Raw genomic sequence first — 16,085 nt, 5'->3', positions numbered from 1 at the left:
TGTGTGCCCTCTGAACACACAGGAAACAGAAGCCCGGAACAGTCTGGAACTTACCCAAGATCACACAGTAAACTAAGGGCAGGACCGAGACTGTCTTGACTTTATGTCTAGACTCGCTCTGTCATTATGGAGAACTGGCTCTATATTTTCACTGGGAATTTTAACGAACTCATCCAGATACTCTGGTTTCTGTCCTGTCCTGTCCTGCCCTCCAGATACTCTCAGATCACGAGCATCCTGGTTCCCCAGAGCAATGCCTTCGCTGACTTCCTTTTACACTTTGCTGTTTATAAAGGGTCAGAAGGAGAACTGACTGCAGAATTTTGGTGTTGAAGAGACTGCTGACTTTGTCTCTCAACATGTCATCTATACCAGGTCTCAGGTGATGAATTCTTGATTGAGTTTAGATCCAGGAAATGATGTGTCTTTGATCAATTTATACACTTTCCTCCCACTAGAGAATATGACTGTTCAACTCAGCTGGTTTCCCTCTCTGCCAGGAGTCTCAGCTACCAAGCCTGACCCCAGTTACTGCCATCTCTGGGGTCCTGTAAAGGATTCTTTCCTTTAAACAGCCTTTGTTCTGTTTTATCACTGAATGTCTTATTTTGAATTTCACGTGTATAGCAGCTGCCCACAGTTCCCTTGGAAGGAAGCTGGTATAAATCATTCAGAAACAAAGTTGGATGACAGTTTGCTCGGCTCCTAAAGAAGTCGGGGAAGGCCTGTGGAATCAGGTCTTAATGCTGGCGTCAGGAGAGCAATGAGGCGAGCCCTGGCGTTCCTTGTCTGCTCCCAGACCAGGAGACTGAAACCATGTGTGCTTGAGGATGATGTGATCTGACTCACACCCCAGGAATTCTCTATATTGGCTCTGGGTCTGAACATTTTGGACAATATCTACAACCACACTCTCTATGATATTTTCGGTTTGGAATATGATTTTGAGATACCTACAAATCATCCACATTTTCTCTTTTTAAAATGGCAAAAGTTATCTCCATATGGTTTCTGTGGTACATTACTTCCTAGAGATGCAGAGTGGAATTTATGATATACAGTTAAATGCTTTGTGTCGCTTCTGTTTCTAGAACCTGAAATCTGGCAATGTGTCACTCTCTAAGGGCCTGGGGACCAAAGTGAAGACCCCTGTGCTCCATGGGATGCCTCTGAAACCAAGAGTACTCATCAGTTAGACCCATTAAACTTGCCTTCATTGATCAAGCTCGCTTTAATTGTTGCTACAGAAAAAGCTGCGTGTCCTGCAAGCTTCACGTAGCTTAAACAATAAGATGTTTGCCCAAGTTGTTTTTCAGGAGCTTGGAGTCAGCTGTGTCTAGTTGGAGCTTGAGCCAGTTGAGACTGATTAAGACCACCGACCCTCCAACTGGGCATGCGCGAGTGTTCGCTTGGTGACCTCTTGACGTCAGAGGACCCAAAACTCCATCCTCGGAACGCGCTAACGCAGACGTTTTCTGAACTTGGGTCCCGTGGAGAAGCCTGTAGCTTAGCTGCACCTGCGCAGAACTACGATTGCCTCACCTTTTTCTCATCTCCAATCATTACCTTTTCCCATGCTCCCAGGACCCACCACGCCACAGCTTTGTCCCATAAATACCCAGCGCCCCTTGCCATCGGGGAGGCAGATCTGAGGTTTGTTCTCCTGTCCCCACGCTTGGCTGCCTTGTGAATGTATCTCTTCTCTGCTGACAACCTCAGCATCTCAGCACTTGGCTTGCTGTGCGTGGGGTGAACCAGCCTGGTTCGGTAACATCTTGTTTTGGGGGAGTTTGAAAGAAGCAGAAGACCTGATTCCTGCTCTCAAGGCACTTACAGGTTGGTGTGACTGGATGACTGCACACTGGTGAAATGTTGCAGAGCAGCTGAGAATTATCCAAAAATATAATATGAAGTAGAGTTAGCGTGCAAAGTGCTGGGGGAGGAGAGGCAGGGAACGGGTGAGGCTGGCCAGGTTTCCTGGAGTGGTGAGTCTTGGATTGGAGCTCTGAGGATGGGATGGGTGTGGAGTGCTGGAGAATAAGAAGGAGCGTCCCAGGCCTTGGAAGTTGCCCCTGGAACATCAACTCCAAGGGCTGGCATTTTATCTGTTTTGGCTGATTTTCCAGTGCGGGGCACAGAGCAGATGCTCAATAAATAGTTGGTGAATGAATGAATGAAGTGACCAGGGGAGCAGCAAAAGCCATCTAAGGGCTAGGAGGTCAGAGTTCGGCTTGGGTTGGGGAGGAAGGTCATGTTAAGAAAAGACCAATGACGCTTTGAAAACATGGTTAACATATAGGAATGTAGGCCAGACATTTATTGCTATGGTGACCCTATGTCAGGCATGGCGTCCAGTGCCCCAGGGGATTAAAAAACCCAAGTTTCAGACCTCGACCTCCAGGAGCGTGGGTCCAGCATTCTTCATAACCCAGGTGGTGACAGACTGAGGACTAACAAGGACTCCAAACAGTGATGCTGAAGGGGTCCTGGGGTGCAGGGGCCCTGGGGTATAGGCTTACCTGAAAGCCGGTGGGTACATCCTCAAGGTCTCTGCAATCACCATGTCCAGGTAGGGCAGGTCTTTCTGGAGGTGGCGGTACTCAGGGGTCGGCTGATGGAGGGGTGGTGACAAAGAATGTTGAGTTAGACCGAGTCACACGGTGTTCTGTCTTTTCTGCTAACTTTAGAGTCCCAGCTCCAATGTTTGCACAGACTTAAATGGAAACCCACAAGATGAAAAGTGATACTATGCGAATTGCGTTAGATTAGCACTCTATCAGAATATTCCGCACGTTCTGTCGTGCTTGTTTCACAGTGCTGTCCGTCACTGAAGATGGCCAGGCCAGGCCTGGGACTGCGGGGCCTTTGAGTTTCAGAGAAGTTTGTAATAAAGCAATGGCAGCAGCTGCACTGCTAGCGTTTATTGAGAGCTGAAGATCTGGCAGGCTACATACTGTACACACTCCCTTATGAGGAAAGACATTTTTACATACTGAGATATAGGAAAGCCAATCTGGCTTATACGTGAGTTAACTTGAATTTTATGCTAACTAAAATAGCCTGTTTGTGGCTTACCAAACCACATCTGCTTTAATTATTAAAGGAAAGGGCACACTGACCAGAAGTAAAGAATGTCCATGTTAAAAATAGAGATTAAATGCCTCTCTTCCTGGGACGCCAATGCTTGTACTTCTTCAATGATAAGTCTCCCTTCCCAGGTGCCAAGGCCATGTAGATTTGCTGTGTACGTGCTGGTCTGTTTTTTGGGTTTTTTTTTTTAAACCTTGAAGAAATGTAACCCTGACCCGTTTAATGTTCCTTGTTCTGAGAAGACATAAAACTGGGCTGAAAACCCTGCTTCTCCAGAACAGTTTCTCAGAGTAATCTGGGAAGTGGGCTTCCAGGCTAGTTCTCAGTTTGGCTCAAATAAAACTCTTTTCTGTTCTTATTATTGATTGTTTATTAATTCTTTTCTTTTTTTTAATTGATATTTTTTGGCCGTGCCACATGGCATGTGGGATCTTAGTTCCCTGACCAGGGATCAAACCCGCACCCCCTGTAGTGGAAGCGTGGAGTCTTAACCACTGGTCCACCGGGAATGGCCCTGTTTATTGGCCATTTTTGTTGACACTTAATTTAATGCTCCAGCAAACCAATGGAACAGCTGTTCTCCCATCTCTTAGATGATGAAACTGAGGCTCAGAGAGGTTGTCACATGGTAGTAATGGGCACATCATAAAGTTAAAAGACCAATAGTAAAGTAGCAACAACAACAAAAATCACCACATCTAGAAAGGATCAATGGTAACAAAAACCCAAAGGGCTACAATCAATCAGTCAGAAAAGAAACTCATCAGAAAAGTGGTCAAAGGAAATAAGGAGGCAAAAGACAGAACAAATATGAGTTGCCATGGTGAAAAATACAAATTAAAACCGTGAGCTTTGGTCTTCACTCATCAAATTGTAAAAAGCTGTAAATGTTGATTTACCAGCATCTGCTAGGGAGGATGGTGTGGAGAAGCACAACTCCAGCACCCCGTGTTGGGGAACCCTAGCATCCCCTCGACGACTTCCACTGGGGTGACCCTGTCGCCCTCTGGCCCTCACCCCGTGGCCTGAGGAGGAGGTGATGGTGAACTGAGAAGCTGGATGTGGGCTCGCATGTGAGTGGGATGAGTTAGGGTGGGGTTATAGAAGCTTATTAGCTGCTCTGCTAGTTTCCGCAAGGAAGGATTTCCCCCAGATACTCCCGTCCTCTCTCCCCACTCCCAAGAGAGCTTGAGTGAAGTTACCTGCCTGATAGGTGACAGCCTCATCTTTCTAAATCACTTAATGCTAATCAAAGAGGAGTCTTCAGTTTGGGATGTCGGCTTGCTTCTGTCCTCCCCTCTCAGGACAGCAGGGGGCAGCACTTGGGGGCAAGTCCATCTTGCCGGCCCTGCAGTAGCTGCCACAGGGCTGCCCTACGTAGGCTCTATTCCAGTGGTCATTAGTGATGTGCATAAAATACACAGTATTTTATGCGGGGACCAGGAGGGGCAGAGGGGAGAGTGATGGGGCCAGGACACGTGGAGGCTTGACGTCCCTGGTAAATATCTTAGCTAATCTATTGGAGTCTAGCCATCAATGTAGTGTGGCCATTAATAATGTGCATAAAATACTGAGTAAAAAGAGTCCAGTTGCAGAGAACATGTGCAGTCTAATGTTTACGAATTTGAAGGGCAAAAATGAAAACAGTTGGCTTTTCCAACATTCTCCATCTTCATTTCTGGGAACTGTTTCTTTAGAGGGTTATCTCTCGACCCTACACTTCCACCTCCCTCCCAGGCTACGAGGGCGGGCCCGATAAACACGTGGCCAAGGAGAGGGGCCCTGTGCTTGGGGTTTAATGCTCTGTGGGTTGCCATCTGGAGATTCTTAATCGTCATTATCTTTGAATTTGTGTTTTGGGAGTAGAGTCTGAGGGGACCATGGAGCATGTGCTGGGGGCTTGGAGCCTCGCCCACCAGTGGTCCCACTTTGGCCGCCTCCCCAGGATGGGTTCTCAGCTGCCTGTTGTCTTGCCCCTGTGCCTGGGGCCCAGCCCGGCCACCCGTCTCTGCTTTGCCCTTGGAGCACTGTTGCCCGTCACCCCCGACAGGGGCCTGGGCTCAGGCACAGAGAGGGTAGGAATGGGGTGCATTCACCCTGAAGCATCTCATGGTGGGCACATGTCAACCGTCCCTGCCCCGGGCTGGCAGCACCATGGCTGTGTCGGCCCGGGCAAGCCTCTGCCCACCACTGGTCCAGGTACAACACGTTTCCTGGCACAGAGGTTTAAAGATCTCTGAGAGTCACAGCCTACTGTGGGTTGGGGGCTGAGCCTGTGGGAAGGGGGGACGCCTGGCTCCGCTTCCCTAGACACTGCCCCAGGATTCATGGGCCTGGCGGCTGGCCAGAGAGGGCAGGGCTCTCCCAGCCCACCCCGTGTCCCCACACCCCAGGGCGAGCCCCCTTGGGGAAACCTGGCGCACCCTCTCATCCTCCTTCCAGTCATCAATAGTTTGGTTTGTCTTTGTCTCTTCTGTCCCGTGAGTCACGAAATACAAATTATGTAATTCAGTGATTCTGCATGTGCATTAAATGCTCTGATCTTAACATTTAAAACTGTGGCGTTGCATGATCCAGAGATGAGTGGTAAAATTCGTGCTAATAATGTATAATTTAGAGTTTTCTTTACTTAGACTGGTATTAAATAGAAAATTAAAAACCACTGTGATAATTTGAGAGGTGAAAGAAGATAGGAAGAACTTTTATATGCACTGTTGTTTTTCTAATAAATTTATTTATTTTTGGCTGTGTTGGGTCTTCGTTGCTGCTCGCGGGCTTTCTCTAGTTGCGGCGAGCGGGGGCTGCTCTTTGTTGCAGCGCGCAGGCTTCTCATGGTGGTGGCTTCTCTTGTCGCGGAGCACAGGCTCTAGGCGTGCAGACTTCAGTAGTTGTGGCACATGGGCTCAGTAGTTGTGGCTCGCTGGCTCTAGAGCACAGGCTCAGTAGTTGTGGCACACGGGCTTAGTTGCTCTGGCATGTGGGATCTTCCCAGACCAGGGCTCCAACCCGTGTCCCCTGCATTGGCAGGCAGATTCTTAAGCACTGCGCCACCAGGGAAGTCCCTATATGTACTGTTAATGGCACTGTCCCCCGCTTTTTTCATTTTGCCTCAGGTCCGACAAATTATATAGTCAGCCCTACAGGCCACGGTTGATTGGACCAAGAGTGGGCCTCTGATACGAGGGCACCAGCCTGGACATTTGGACCTGAGACAGAGGAGAAAGGAGTTTTTCTCCAGCAGGTGGAAGCTGAACACGGGTGAGTTATGGTCTGTTGGTGGCCATGTTCTGCCTTGTGGATTAATGAGCAGAAAACCCCTTTGCCATGAGAAAGAAGCGATGAGTTAGATGTGTGGAGAAGCAGCGGCAAAAGACAGAGGCCGTTTCCCGGTGTCCTGGTTGCCACCTGCTCCCGGCAAGTAGCCCTGTGGGTGGCATCTCAGGACTCTTCCAGTAAGTTCCCTTTATTTATTTATTTTTAACATAAATTTATTTATTTATTTTTGGCTGTGTTGGGTCTTCGTTTCTGTGCGAGGGCTTTCTCTAGTTGCGCCGAGCGGGGGCCACTCTTCATCGTGGTGCGCGGGCCTCCCACGGTTGTGGCCTCTCTTGTTGCGGAGCACAGGCTCCAGACACGCAGGCTCAGTAGTTGTGGCTCACGGGCCCAGTTGCTCTGCGGCATGTGGGATCTTCCCAGACCAGGGCTCGAACCCGTGTCCCCTGCATTGGCAGGCAGATTCTCAACCACTGCGCCACCAGGGAAGCCCTAAGTTCCCATTTTTGACCTAACTTAGTGACAGCTGAATTCTGTTATCTGCAACCAAAGGAGTCTTGACAAATGCAGAAATGTAAACAAAACAAAACAGTGGTACTGTGCACCAAAATATAGAACTCTCAATATATCTCAAAAAGAAAAAGAAACCAGATCTGGGAGTAGCATCCCTAATGAGTCAATGGTATTGGTTCCTCAAACAAAATTGGCTGGGAAGCTGTCAGTACTTGAAAGGGAACTTTTAAAGCTAGGCCAAGGGAAATTTGTATTATAAAGTCAAGTCTTCATTTATTTTCCCCGGATGAGCTTTTCACCACTTCTTAGCTTTGGGCTCAAGATACACATGTCAACATCAGCGTGCTGGTCCAGCAGTTCTTGATGTGGTCGAATATTAGAAGTGACCAGGTGGCTTTTAATATATAAGGATGCTTGAGCCCTGCCCCCCAGGGGTTTGATTGTTGGTCCAAGGTGGGGGCCTGGGTACTAGTTCTGTGCAGCCAAGGGCGTGACACCACTGCGTGAGTCTGTCTGTCTGACCTGCCCCCGTGATCCTCTCTGCTGGAGGCGTGGATGGATGGGGTCGGGGAAGGCTCAGGCCTCTACGTTTTAACCGGATCCAGGTGAGGCAATGCAATTCAAGTGCCCACTCACTCACACACGAGTTCGCCCCTGGGGACCTGTTTTTGCCCGCCTATAGTTCTTTCAGGAAAATCCGGGATGGGGGGGGGTCCTGCACCAATCCTGCCAGCAGAGGGCAGCAAGCGTATGGCAAATGGAGACTCCCTGCGAGGCTGGGCTGCTGCTCCGAATCACAAACTGAACCCAAAAGGACCTTGGAAATCTTGAATCCAAATTCTTCATTATAGAGATGAGCAACGTGAGACCCAGAGAGCAAAGGCTGTGAGCTCAAAGTCACACAGATAGGATGTGGAGTAGAAAAGCCAACCCCTCAGGGAACACCCACTGGTATCAGGTGCTAGGCTGGGTGTTTGGAATCCCAGAATGAGTAAGTCTCTGCTCTGGGGGGAAACAGACTTCTGAGCAAGTCATTGTACTGAACGTGGGTCATGTTACAGAAGGGGCTTTGGCGGGGGCAGGAGAAGCAGTCCCGTGTGGGAACTCATTTGTTACTTATTCATTCACCTGCAGAGCTGGTGCCTACTGTTGACCAGGCACTGTGCTAGCACTGACGTGTCCTCGGATAGGTTACAGTCCGTCTCAGGATGCAAACCAGGGCTGCGGGTTATAGGGTGGTGAGCACAGGTGCTGTGGGAGAGCAGACGAGGGACACACATCCCAGCATTTGGGATCGGGGAAGCTGCCAGGAGGAAGTGATGTCTAAACGGGGATATTTATGATGAATAAGAAAGGCCAGTGAAAAGTAGATGGGTTTGTTTGGGTGCTGGTTCAAACAAACCCAATCTAAAAACAAAATTATAACGCAATCATGGGACCTTGGACCCTGAGTGGGTATTCGGTGCACTTAGGAAATTATGGTCCATTCGGGTTTTAGTGTGAGGATAGTATGGTGGTCATGTTTTGTTTTGTTTTGCTTTTCTTAAAGCATTAAGAAAGTTTTTAAATTTATTTTTGGCTGCATTGGGTCTTCATTGCTGCGCGCGGGCTTTCTCTAGTTGCAGCGAGCGGGGGCTACTCTTCGTTGCGGTGCGCAGTCTCACTGCGGTGGCTTCTCTTGTTGCGGAGCATGGGCTCTAGGCGCGCAGGCTTCAGTAGTTGTGGCACGCGGCCTCGGTAGTTGTGGCTCGTGGGCTCAGTAGTTGTGGCTCGTGGGCTTAGTTGCTCCACGGCATGTGGGATCTTCCTGGAGCAGGGATTGAACCCGTGTGCCCTGCATTGGCAGGCGGATTCTTAACCGCTGCGCCACCAGAGAAGCCTCTGGTTGTCAAGTTTTAGAAAAGAGCCCTTTTCTTTTAGAGATATGTACTGAAATGTTTGTAGATGACATGTATACGATGTCTGGGATTTTTTGAAACAATGGCAGTGGGGGAGGGTGGGGAAACCGGAGGGGCCATAGCTGCCCTCTGTTGAAGCTGGGTGATGGGGACACAGGTTCTCAGCTATTCTGACAATTTGTACAGGTTAAAGTTTTCCTTCATGAAAGGTTAAGGTGCTATAGCCAAGTGAGATTTCTTCTAGCTATGATAGGCTATTTCAAAAATCAATCAACGTAATCCACTACATCGGCAGGCTAAAAAAGAAAACGCTGTAATCTTGTAATTTGAGAAAGAAGAAGAAAGATACCTATATAGTAGAACTAAATCTGTATTAGTGGTTACTTTCTCCTTGGTGGAAGAAATATAAATTATTCATGCTTTAAAAAATCGGTTTAACTGGAATAACTATTAATTGTTATTCTGAAAAAATAAAGTTTGAGAATACAAATTAAAATGTAAGGTGTTAAATAGAAATTGAAATAGCAATAGTGTGTGGAAGAGCCCATGTAAAGACTCTGACATGCGTTAAAGAATTAAAAATGGTTGTGTCAGGCTGGCTGACAGGGAGAGCTGCTGTTCTGGGGCATCTTGGAGGACGGAGGGCAGCGCTCCAGGCGCAGGAGAGAGAAAGGCCTCTGTGCAGGGCGACCTGGGCCGGGGCAGACGCGAGTGAATGCAGGGGGCATGGTACCTGATGGGGGACGTGGCCGTCGGGAAATGAAACGGAAAATGTGGGCGTGCTGTATGCGTGCTGCATATTTCTCTTTGCCGTCTAGCAAAACTAACACTTAAAAACTGGGGGTGGGGGTGGAATTTATTTGAAGTGAAAAAGGGAAAGAAAGGGAAGTTTAGTCAAGAAAGTGCTTTTCCTTGGAAGAAAAGGCTGGTGAGCTCACCCCAGATGTTTAAATAGAAGCCGCGTCCTTGCAGGCGGGAGGCTGGGAGCCGGGGCCGAGCTTTGTGCCAGCCCTCCCTGTGCTGTCACCCTCGGCATGCCAGGCCCTCTGTCTGTGCTGGTAAGGGCCAAGGGGGTCTGCTTGGCCTGGAGTGTTGGGGGACTCAGGAGGTCTGAGCAGAGTATTTCAAGCCAGTAAGCACTTTAAGCGTCTGGGGTTCCAAAAGATAATGTTAAAAATGGATCCCCTAGGGCCCTCTTGGGAGCCTGTAGCACAGGCCATGTTACCCAGAATTAGAATTGGGAGGAAACTTAAAATCAATCTGCCTCTCCCCCCAATGAGGATGCCCGTGCAGCCTCTCTCCCTGACCTGGGCCAGGCCTCAGGGTGGTCACCAGGTCCTGCCAGGGATTCTGTCCTGGATCCATTGCCCAGCGGCCCTGGCCTTGGGCCAGTCACCAAGGCAACATCAACGGGTCACCTGGTCTCTAAGTTCCAGGTCATGATGTTTCCCCACCCATCTCTCAGAGCAGAGCCGATGAGATGGTAAAGGCGAAAGGTCTCTGGAAACTAAGGTACCAGACAAGCAGACAGTACTTCTGGTTAAACGTATTTGGAGGCAGGGAGCATGTTTCATCATCTGTTCTACGTTTTAAACTCTCCTGTAAGGATGTGTCAAGGAGGAAAGCAATTATACAATCCTATAGAATTCACCTCAGCTGGGACCGATTCTGTAAAACAAGTAACTGTACTCTTAGAAGGTTGAAAATAATATTTAATATTGGGAAACACTAACTCTTAAATATTGGGGAAAATAGAAACAAAAAAAGCAAACGGAATCTTTGCCTCATGGTTTATGTTCTCAATCCAGAGTTCTTTAATTTTCAGGGAGACTTTTTCATCTATGTTTGATTTTTCAGTGGGCAGTCACTGCTAATTTTGTTTCTAAGTTCCTTGGTCTCTTAGTCTTTCTATCATTTCGTTTAGGCTCTATAAACCAATATTTAAATGCAGCAGCTAAACCTGATGGTTAAAGGAACTCTATGGAAAAATCTACTGATAAATACTTTTAAGTAGGAAATATTGCCCTTGCCTGTTAATCTCACTTTGCTACATTGGGATTTTTGCATGCCATTTTCTCTGCAAATTACACACAGACACACACACACACACACACACACGCTGAGTCACTCACACCTACACGTACACCTCACACTGGGTGTGTGCTGAGATGGCGTCTAAATGAGAAAAAGAAAATTAAAATGTCATGGCTTTCAAAAAGATTTTTCCTGGAGGTTCAGGGACCTAATAGAGAAATTAGTATTTTCTTATTTTCCTAAAGGAAATAGAAGTGGGGGCGGTGGCCTCAGTTTTGTTCCTCCCAAGAAGTAGCAGCATCAGATAGTATTGCCAAGTGCTCACCTGCACGTGCTGGACCTGGTGTTGCATGCAGTGGGCGGGGTCATGCCTGCCCTCACCTGCCCACTAGAAGCTGGGAACTTGCAGTCCCGTGAGACTTGGGGTTCCAGCCGAGGGGCAGCGGGGGCAAGACAGCCCCGGGAAAAAGCGAGGTTTCCACTTTCACTCCTTCTCTGGGGAACACAGACTAGAAGATGAAACCCTACCGTGGAAAACCTGGCAGCTCTCGCTTTGCCCTTTTGCCCACTGACCCCGGGAGAAAAGCCTGCAGTTTCCGGGCCTGGGCTCTTCACAGACCACTTCTTAAACTGGGGTGCTGGGGTCCTTCCAGCTCTAACTCTTCAGCTTTGACATCCATAGATGTTCTGAGTGAGTTGTTTCAGGCCTGGAGCAAGAAGCAGTGGGGGAAGGGGGTGGGGCGGGGCGACCCGAGAGGGATGGCATGCGGCGGGTTCCTTTCTCTCAGCATGGCTGGCTTGCCTAGCCAATGCCCAGACAGTCCTGTGTGCCGGTCTAAAGAATGTGGCAGATTTAGATGTAGACGGGCACCCCCACCTTAGAAAAGGTAATTAGGAGAGTGTGTATAGCATCTATTTATATCCACTTTCAAAGGAATGAGACAGAACCCATATCACATAAACACAGGGATTATTCCAGGTGCTCTTGTACTCTGAGGCCCAGGCCATTAAGGGATTAGGTGAGGAGATGTAATGAAAGAATGTAAACCGCACACACACACCACGGTGTCAGCCCTCCCCGCCAACGGCCCTGGGTTCAGCTTTGTTGATGGTGCTGACCCTCTGCAGGAATTCCTGTCTGCAGAGATCTGTGTTAACAATGGTACTTCCCTTCCTGCAGTACCGTACTGCCTTCTGAAGGATTTTTACATCCCTTATGCCATTTGGTCCTCACAACTGCACTGTGAAGCAGCTGGGGCATTTTTGTTGCCTATTTTATAGATGAAGAAAACAGACTCAGAGAGGTTAGTGGCTCGTCCAAGGTCACACAGCTAGTACATGGCAGAGTCAGAACTAAACCCAGATCTTCAGATTCCAGATTCCAAGGATTTTCCATCATGCGTTGCTGCCTAAACTGCCCTCCCTCTCTCCTTTTATCTCCCCTCCCTTCATTCCTCCCTTACTTTCCTCTGTACATTTTCTGGAAGAATAACATGCACACAGAAAAATAGAACACAAAGAAAAGTGTAGCGCTCAGTGAATTTTCACAAAGCACACCTGTGTCACCAGCATCTAGATCAAGATGCAAAATATTTCCAGCCCTCAGAAGTGCCCCCGTGACCCCTTCCAGTCATAGCCCCCCAAAAGCAACCACTATCCTGACTTCTAACACAAGAGGTTATCTTGCCTTTTAAAAAGCTTTGTGTAAATGGAACATCCAGTACGATGGCTTTTGCACCTGCTTTCTGTGTTCACTGCTGTGTCTTTGAGACTCATCGGTGGTGTGGTGTGAGTTGCAGTGTGTCCATTCCACATCTGTTCATCCTTCCAGCTGTGGATGGACATTTGCGTTGTCCCCAGTTTGGGGGCCATTATGAATAAAGCGGGGCATTCTTGTATATGGCTTTCAGTGAACGTAAGTCATGTTTCTGTTGGGTATGTACCTAGGAGTGGAATTGCTGGGTCACAGGGGATGTGTGTGGTCAGGTTTAGTAGATACTGTGAACGGTTTACAAACTGGTGTGTGTACTGCCTAAATTTTAACGGTGAATTAGTTGAAAGGCAGCTCGTTGACACCCCTGTCCCCTCTATTTACTGTCACTGTGGGTTCCTCTCTTCTTCCCTCTGCCTGCCCCCTCCAGTGTGCTGGAATGTAACCACCATCTCTATTTCAGGAAAAGGTTGAGAGAAAAAATAGTGTATTATTTTGGGAACTGTGTTATGTATTCCTATAGTGTGTATGGTGGGGGGGGGGGTGTTGGTGATAGGAACAAATAAGACACATCTAATTACCTAATTTTAAAATTGTCTCAGTTACCAGACATAAGCCCTCATAAGCATAAAACACATTCCCAAATCAACTAGATTTGAGTTTTTGAATTATCTGCTGTCTTGTAATATTTGGGATTTGGTTCTCTCCATTAGCATGGGTCGTCCACAGTTGATTATATGTGATGTTTAAAGAAATAAGCCCCTAAGTAAATGATAGTTAAAGCACCCAGCCCGTTTTCTGCGCTGGGGAAAGAGTGTATGGAATTTATTTGCAGATAAATATTTTTTGTTCACTCCTCAGACAGACGTGAAGTACCTGACAGGCACTTAGCCGAGCGTTGGGGGAGAGGAAAAAAGGGAAAGGGGCGATAAGATACAGTCCCATACCTACAACTTATTATGTGTTCGGGAAACCATCTACTTGTTCAGAGATTTGTTATTTTGGTAAGAGGGAGCCACTGAAGGTTTTTTTTTTTCTTTTTGCGGTACGCGGGCCTCTCACTGTTGTGGCCTCTCCCGTCGCGGAGCACAGGCTCTGGACGCGCAGGCTCAGCGGCCATGGCTCACGGGCCCAGCCGCTCCGCGGCATGTGGGATCTTCCCAGACCGGGGCACGAACCCGTGTGCCCTGCATCGGCAGGCGGACTCTCAACCACTGCGCCACCAGGGAAGCCCGCCACTGAAGGTTTTTGATGAGTAGAGGTAACATACCGAAAATGGTATTTTGTGATCTGATATTGACATGGAGGGATATTTGGAAGAGTTGGGGGGATAGGGCAATAAAACAGGAGATGACAGCAGGAGTCCAGGCAAAAGTGATGAGCTCTGATGACACTGTCAGCTGTCAGAACGGGAAAAGGGGTTGAAAGAGGGGAGCAGTGCAAGCCGTGAGTCTCCCTCTCGGTTGCTCCCTGCTGATGCTTGGGCCGCACTTAGAAATATGCCGTTTGAATTGGTCTGGACCGGGCGCAGGAATTAGTCTGGTTGTGAAAGCTCCCAAGGTAATTCTGAGTAACATCCAGAGTCATTGGTAGAAAGGGTGACTCACCGGCGAGGTGAATCCCTGGATATAAGGGATCAGGGAATGAAGACCTAAAAGCGATTTCCAGATTTCATCCCTGGGGGGCTGGAAGAGAGACGGAGACAGGACCGACCTGGGTAAGGCTGCCCTCCTGCAGGAGGAGCTCGGCTTTGGCAGGCCGGTGCTGGGGGCCCCAGCAGGGGCTGGCGTCCAGTTCAGCCCACAGAGATGCGCGAGTGCTCTGGGATGGAGGTAGGAGAGGAAAGCACGGAGCTGAGCACCGAACCGTGAGGGCTGCCTGGGGGAAGGTGGCAGAGGGACGGGAAAGGCCATTGCGTCGGTCAACTGGAGGAGGGAAGTGAGGCCAAAGCCAGCACCCATGGGGTCAAGGGATGGGCAGGGAGAGAGGGATGGAGCTAGAGAGAGTGAGGCGGGACTGATATGCTTCTGTGAGTCACACTGAACGCATTCAGGAGAACAGAGCAAACCAAGGGGAGAAGTGAGGGCATTGTCACCTGTCTGAGTGGCAGGCACGTGACAAAGGAAAAGGATGTAGGTGCTGAGGATGGAGTCAGGCCCAACAGTAAGTCCCAGAGAGACAGATTTTGACTGGACATACGGAAGAATTTTCAAATGACCAGAACGTAACGATCAAGCAGGCAAGCCTCATGCCCACTGGAGATTTTCAAAAGCTGTTATTGAGCGTCTGAAAAGGTCGCTGTAGGGTATTTATGGATCCCTCATCAACAGGAGGGGGATGACTCCATGGTGCCGTCCATGTCTGGGGTGGCCTGATGCATCATGACTGCGCCCTGGCCCACCCAGGGACAGCCTGTGACATCAGATCCCCGTCACTCTGCCAGGCCGAGGAAATGTCACGTGAAGGTGGAGAGCCAGCGGTCAGCCTGCTCTATTTATCCCCCTGGCCCAGCCCCCAGCATCCCATCCCTCATTCCTGTGTGCATCTTGGTTGATAATTCAGTCTAAAAGCCATAGTCCGGGTCACTTACTGTTTGGGGAAACGGTAAACGAAGATAAGAGCTTTAAGCACTGGAATTCATTTTTCATCCACTTGGCCTAAAAGCAACTGCATGTTAAATTTAGAAGGCTGCTTCCAGACCCTCCCTGCCCTCCTGTTTCCTGCCGCCTTTTTCCCGCCTATGCTCAGAATATAGTCTCGCTGACCATGGAATCTAAATGTATTTGTAAAGCCCAGGAGTATTGCAAGGCTGCCTGCCTGGATGTTTATAAAATGTATCATCTGAGGGCCTCGGGCAGTGGGCTCTGTTTGGCATCCCACCAGCAGCCATGTTGACCCAGATGTTCACCTGAACGCCCTTCCCGGGCAGGGCCTGGCGCTTCGGCCTTGCATTGCCAAGAGGTGAGATGCTCCCCGGGGAAGACGCCACATTTTCAGCAGACCACCTTACAATTTTTTTTTTTTGTACAAAGGTCTCCCTCACGCCTGGGAATCTATAATTGAACAGCTCTCTTTTCTATGTAGGTTACACCCCTTTACAACCAACTCCAAGAACCTGTAGAAATCCTTTTGTTGGCCTGGAATTCTGTTGTATTGAATATTGTTGGAAATAAATGAGCCATTGTCTGGGCTGAGAATTTTCTGGTTAGATAGAGATCGCCACTGTGATGCGATTTATTGTAGCAGGATTTCCCCCCCCCCCCCAGCTTATTTTAAATTCTCTGTTGCCTGCTCAGTCCATTTTTACAGCTCAGGATGTAAGCGGGGAGGGCTAGGCCTGAGCCCCCCCCCCCCCAAAAAAAAAGAAATAGAAAAAGAAAAAACATCTCCTTTCCCAAGAACGATATCCAGAGGCTTTAAGTGGCGTTTGGTACCAGATTGTAACAAATGCAGGAAGTGAGGTATATCTGTTGACCAGTTTAGGGGAAAGGAGAGTCGGTCGCCCAGTGCTCTCAGCTGGCACGTGACTGGGAGAAAAGAGCAGAGACTTGGAAGTGACACGAGTT

The 16,085-nt window shown here is 48.7% G+C and overlaps 1 protein-coding gene across 2 annotated transcripts in view; it reads right to left on the bottom strand.

Moving 5' to 3' along the window:
- The window catches only part of TBXAS1 (thromboxane A synthase 1), a gene marked incomplete at its 5' end in the record, with an annotated part of 149,540 nt that overhangs the window by 6,863 nt on the left and 126,592 nt on the right, over window positions 1–16,085 (bottom strand). For both annotated transcript variants that reach the window (XM_082846987.1, XM_082846988.1), the window contains one exon: window positions 2,520–2,611. In XM_082846987.1, the coding sequence (XP_082703113.1) occupies window positions 2,520–2,611 (92 nt within the window). The remainder of the gene's footprint in view (window positions 1–2,519; window positions 2,612–16,085) is intronic.

The sequence above is a fragment of the Leucopleurus acutus genome (assembly GCF_964270905.1).
Source record: "Leucopleurus acutus genome assembly, chromosome: 9".
Classification (NCBI taxonomy): domain Eukaryota; kingdom Metazoa; phylum Chordata; class Mammalia; order Artiodactyla; family Delphinidae; genus Leucopleurus; species Leucopleurus acutus.
This window is presented reverse-complemented; position numbering and strand designations above follow the sequence as displayed.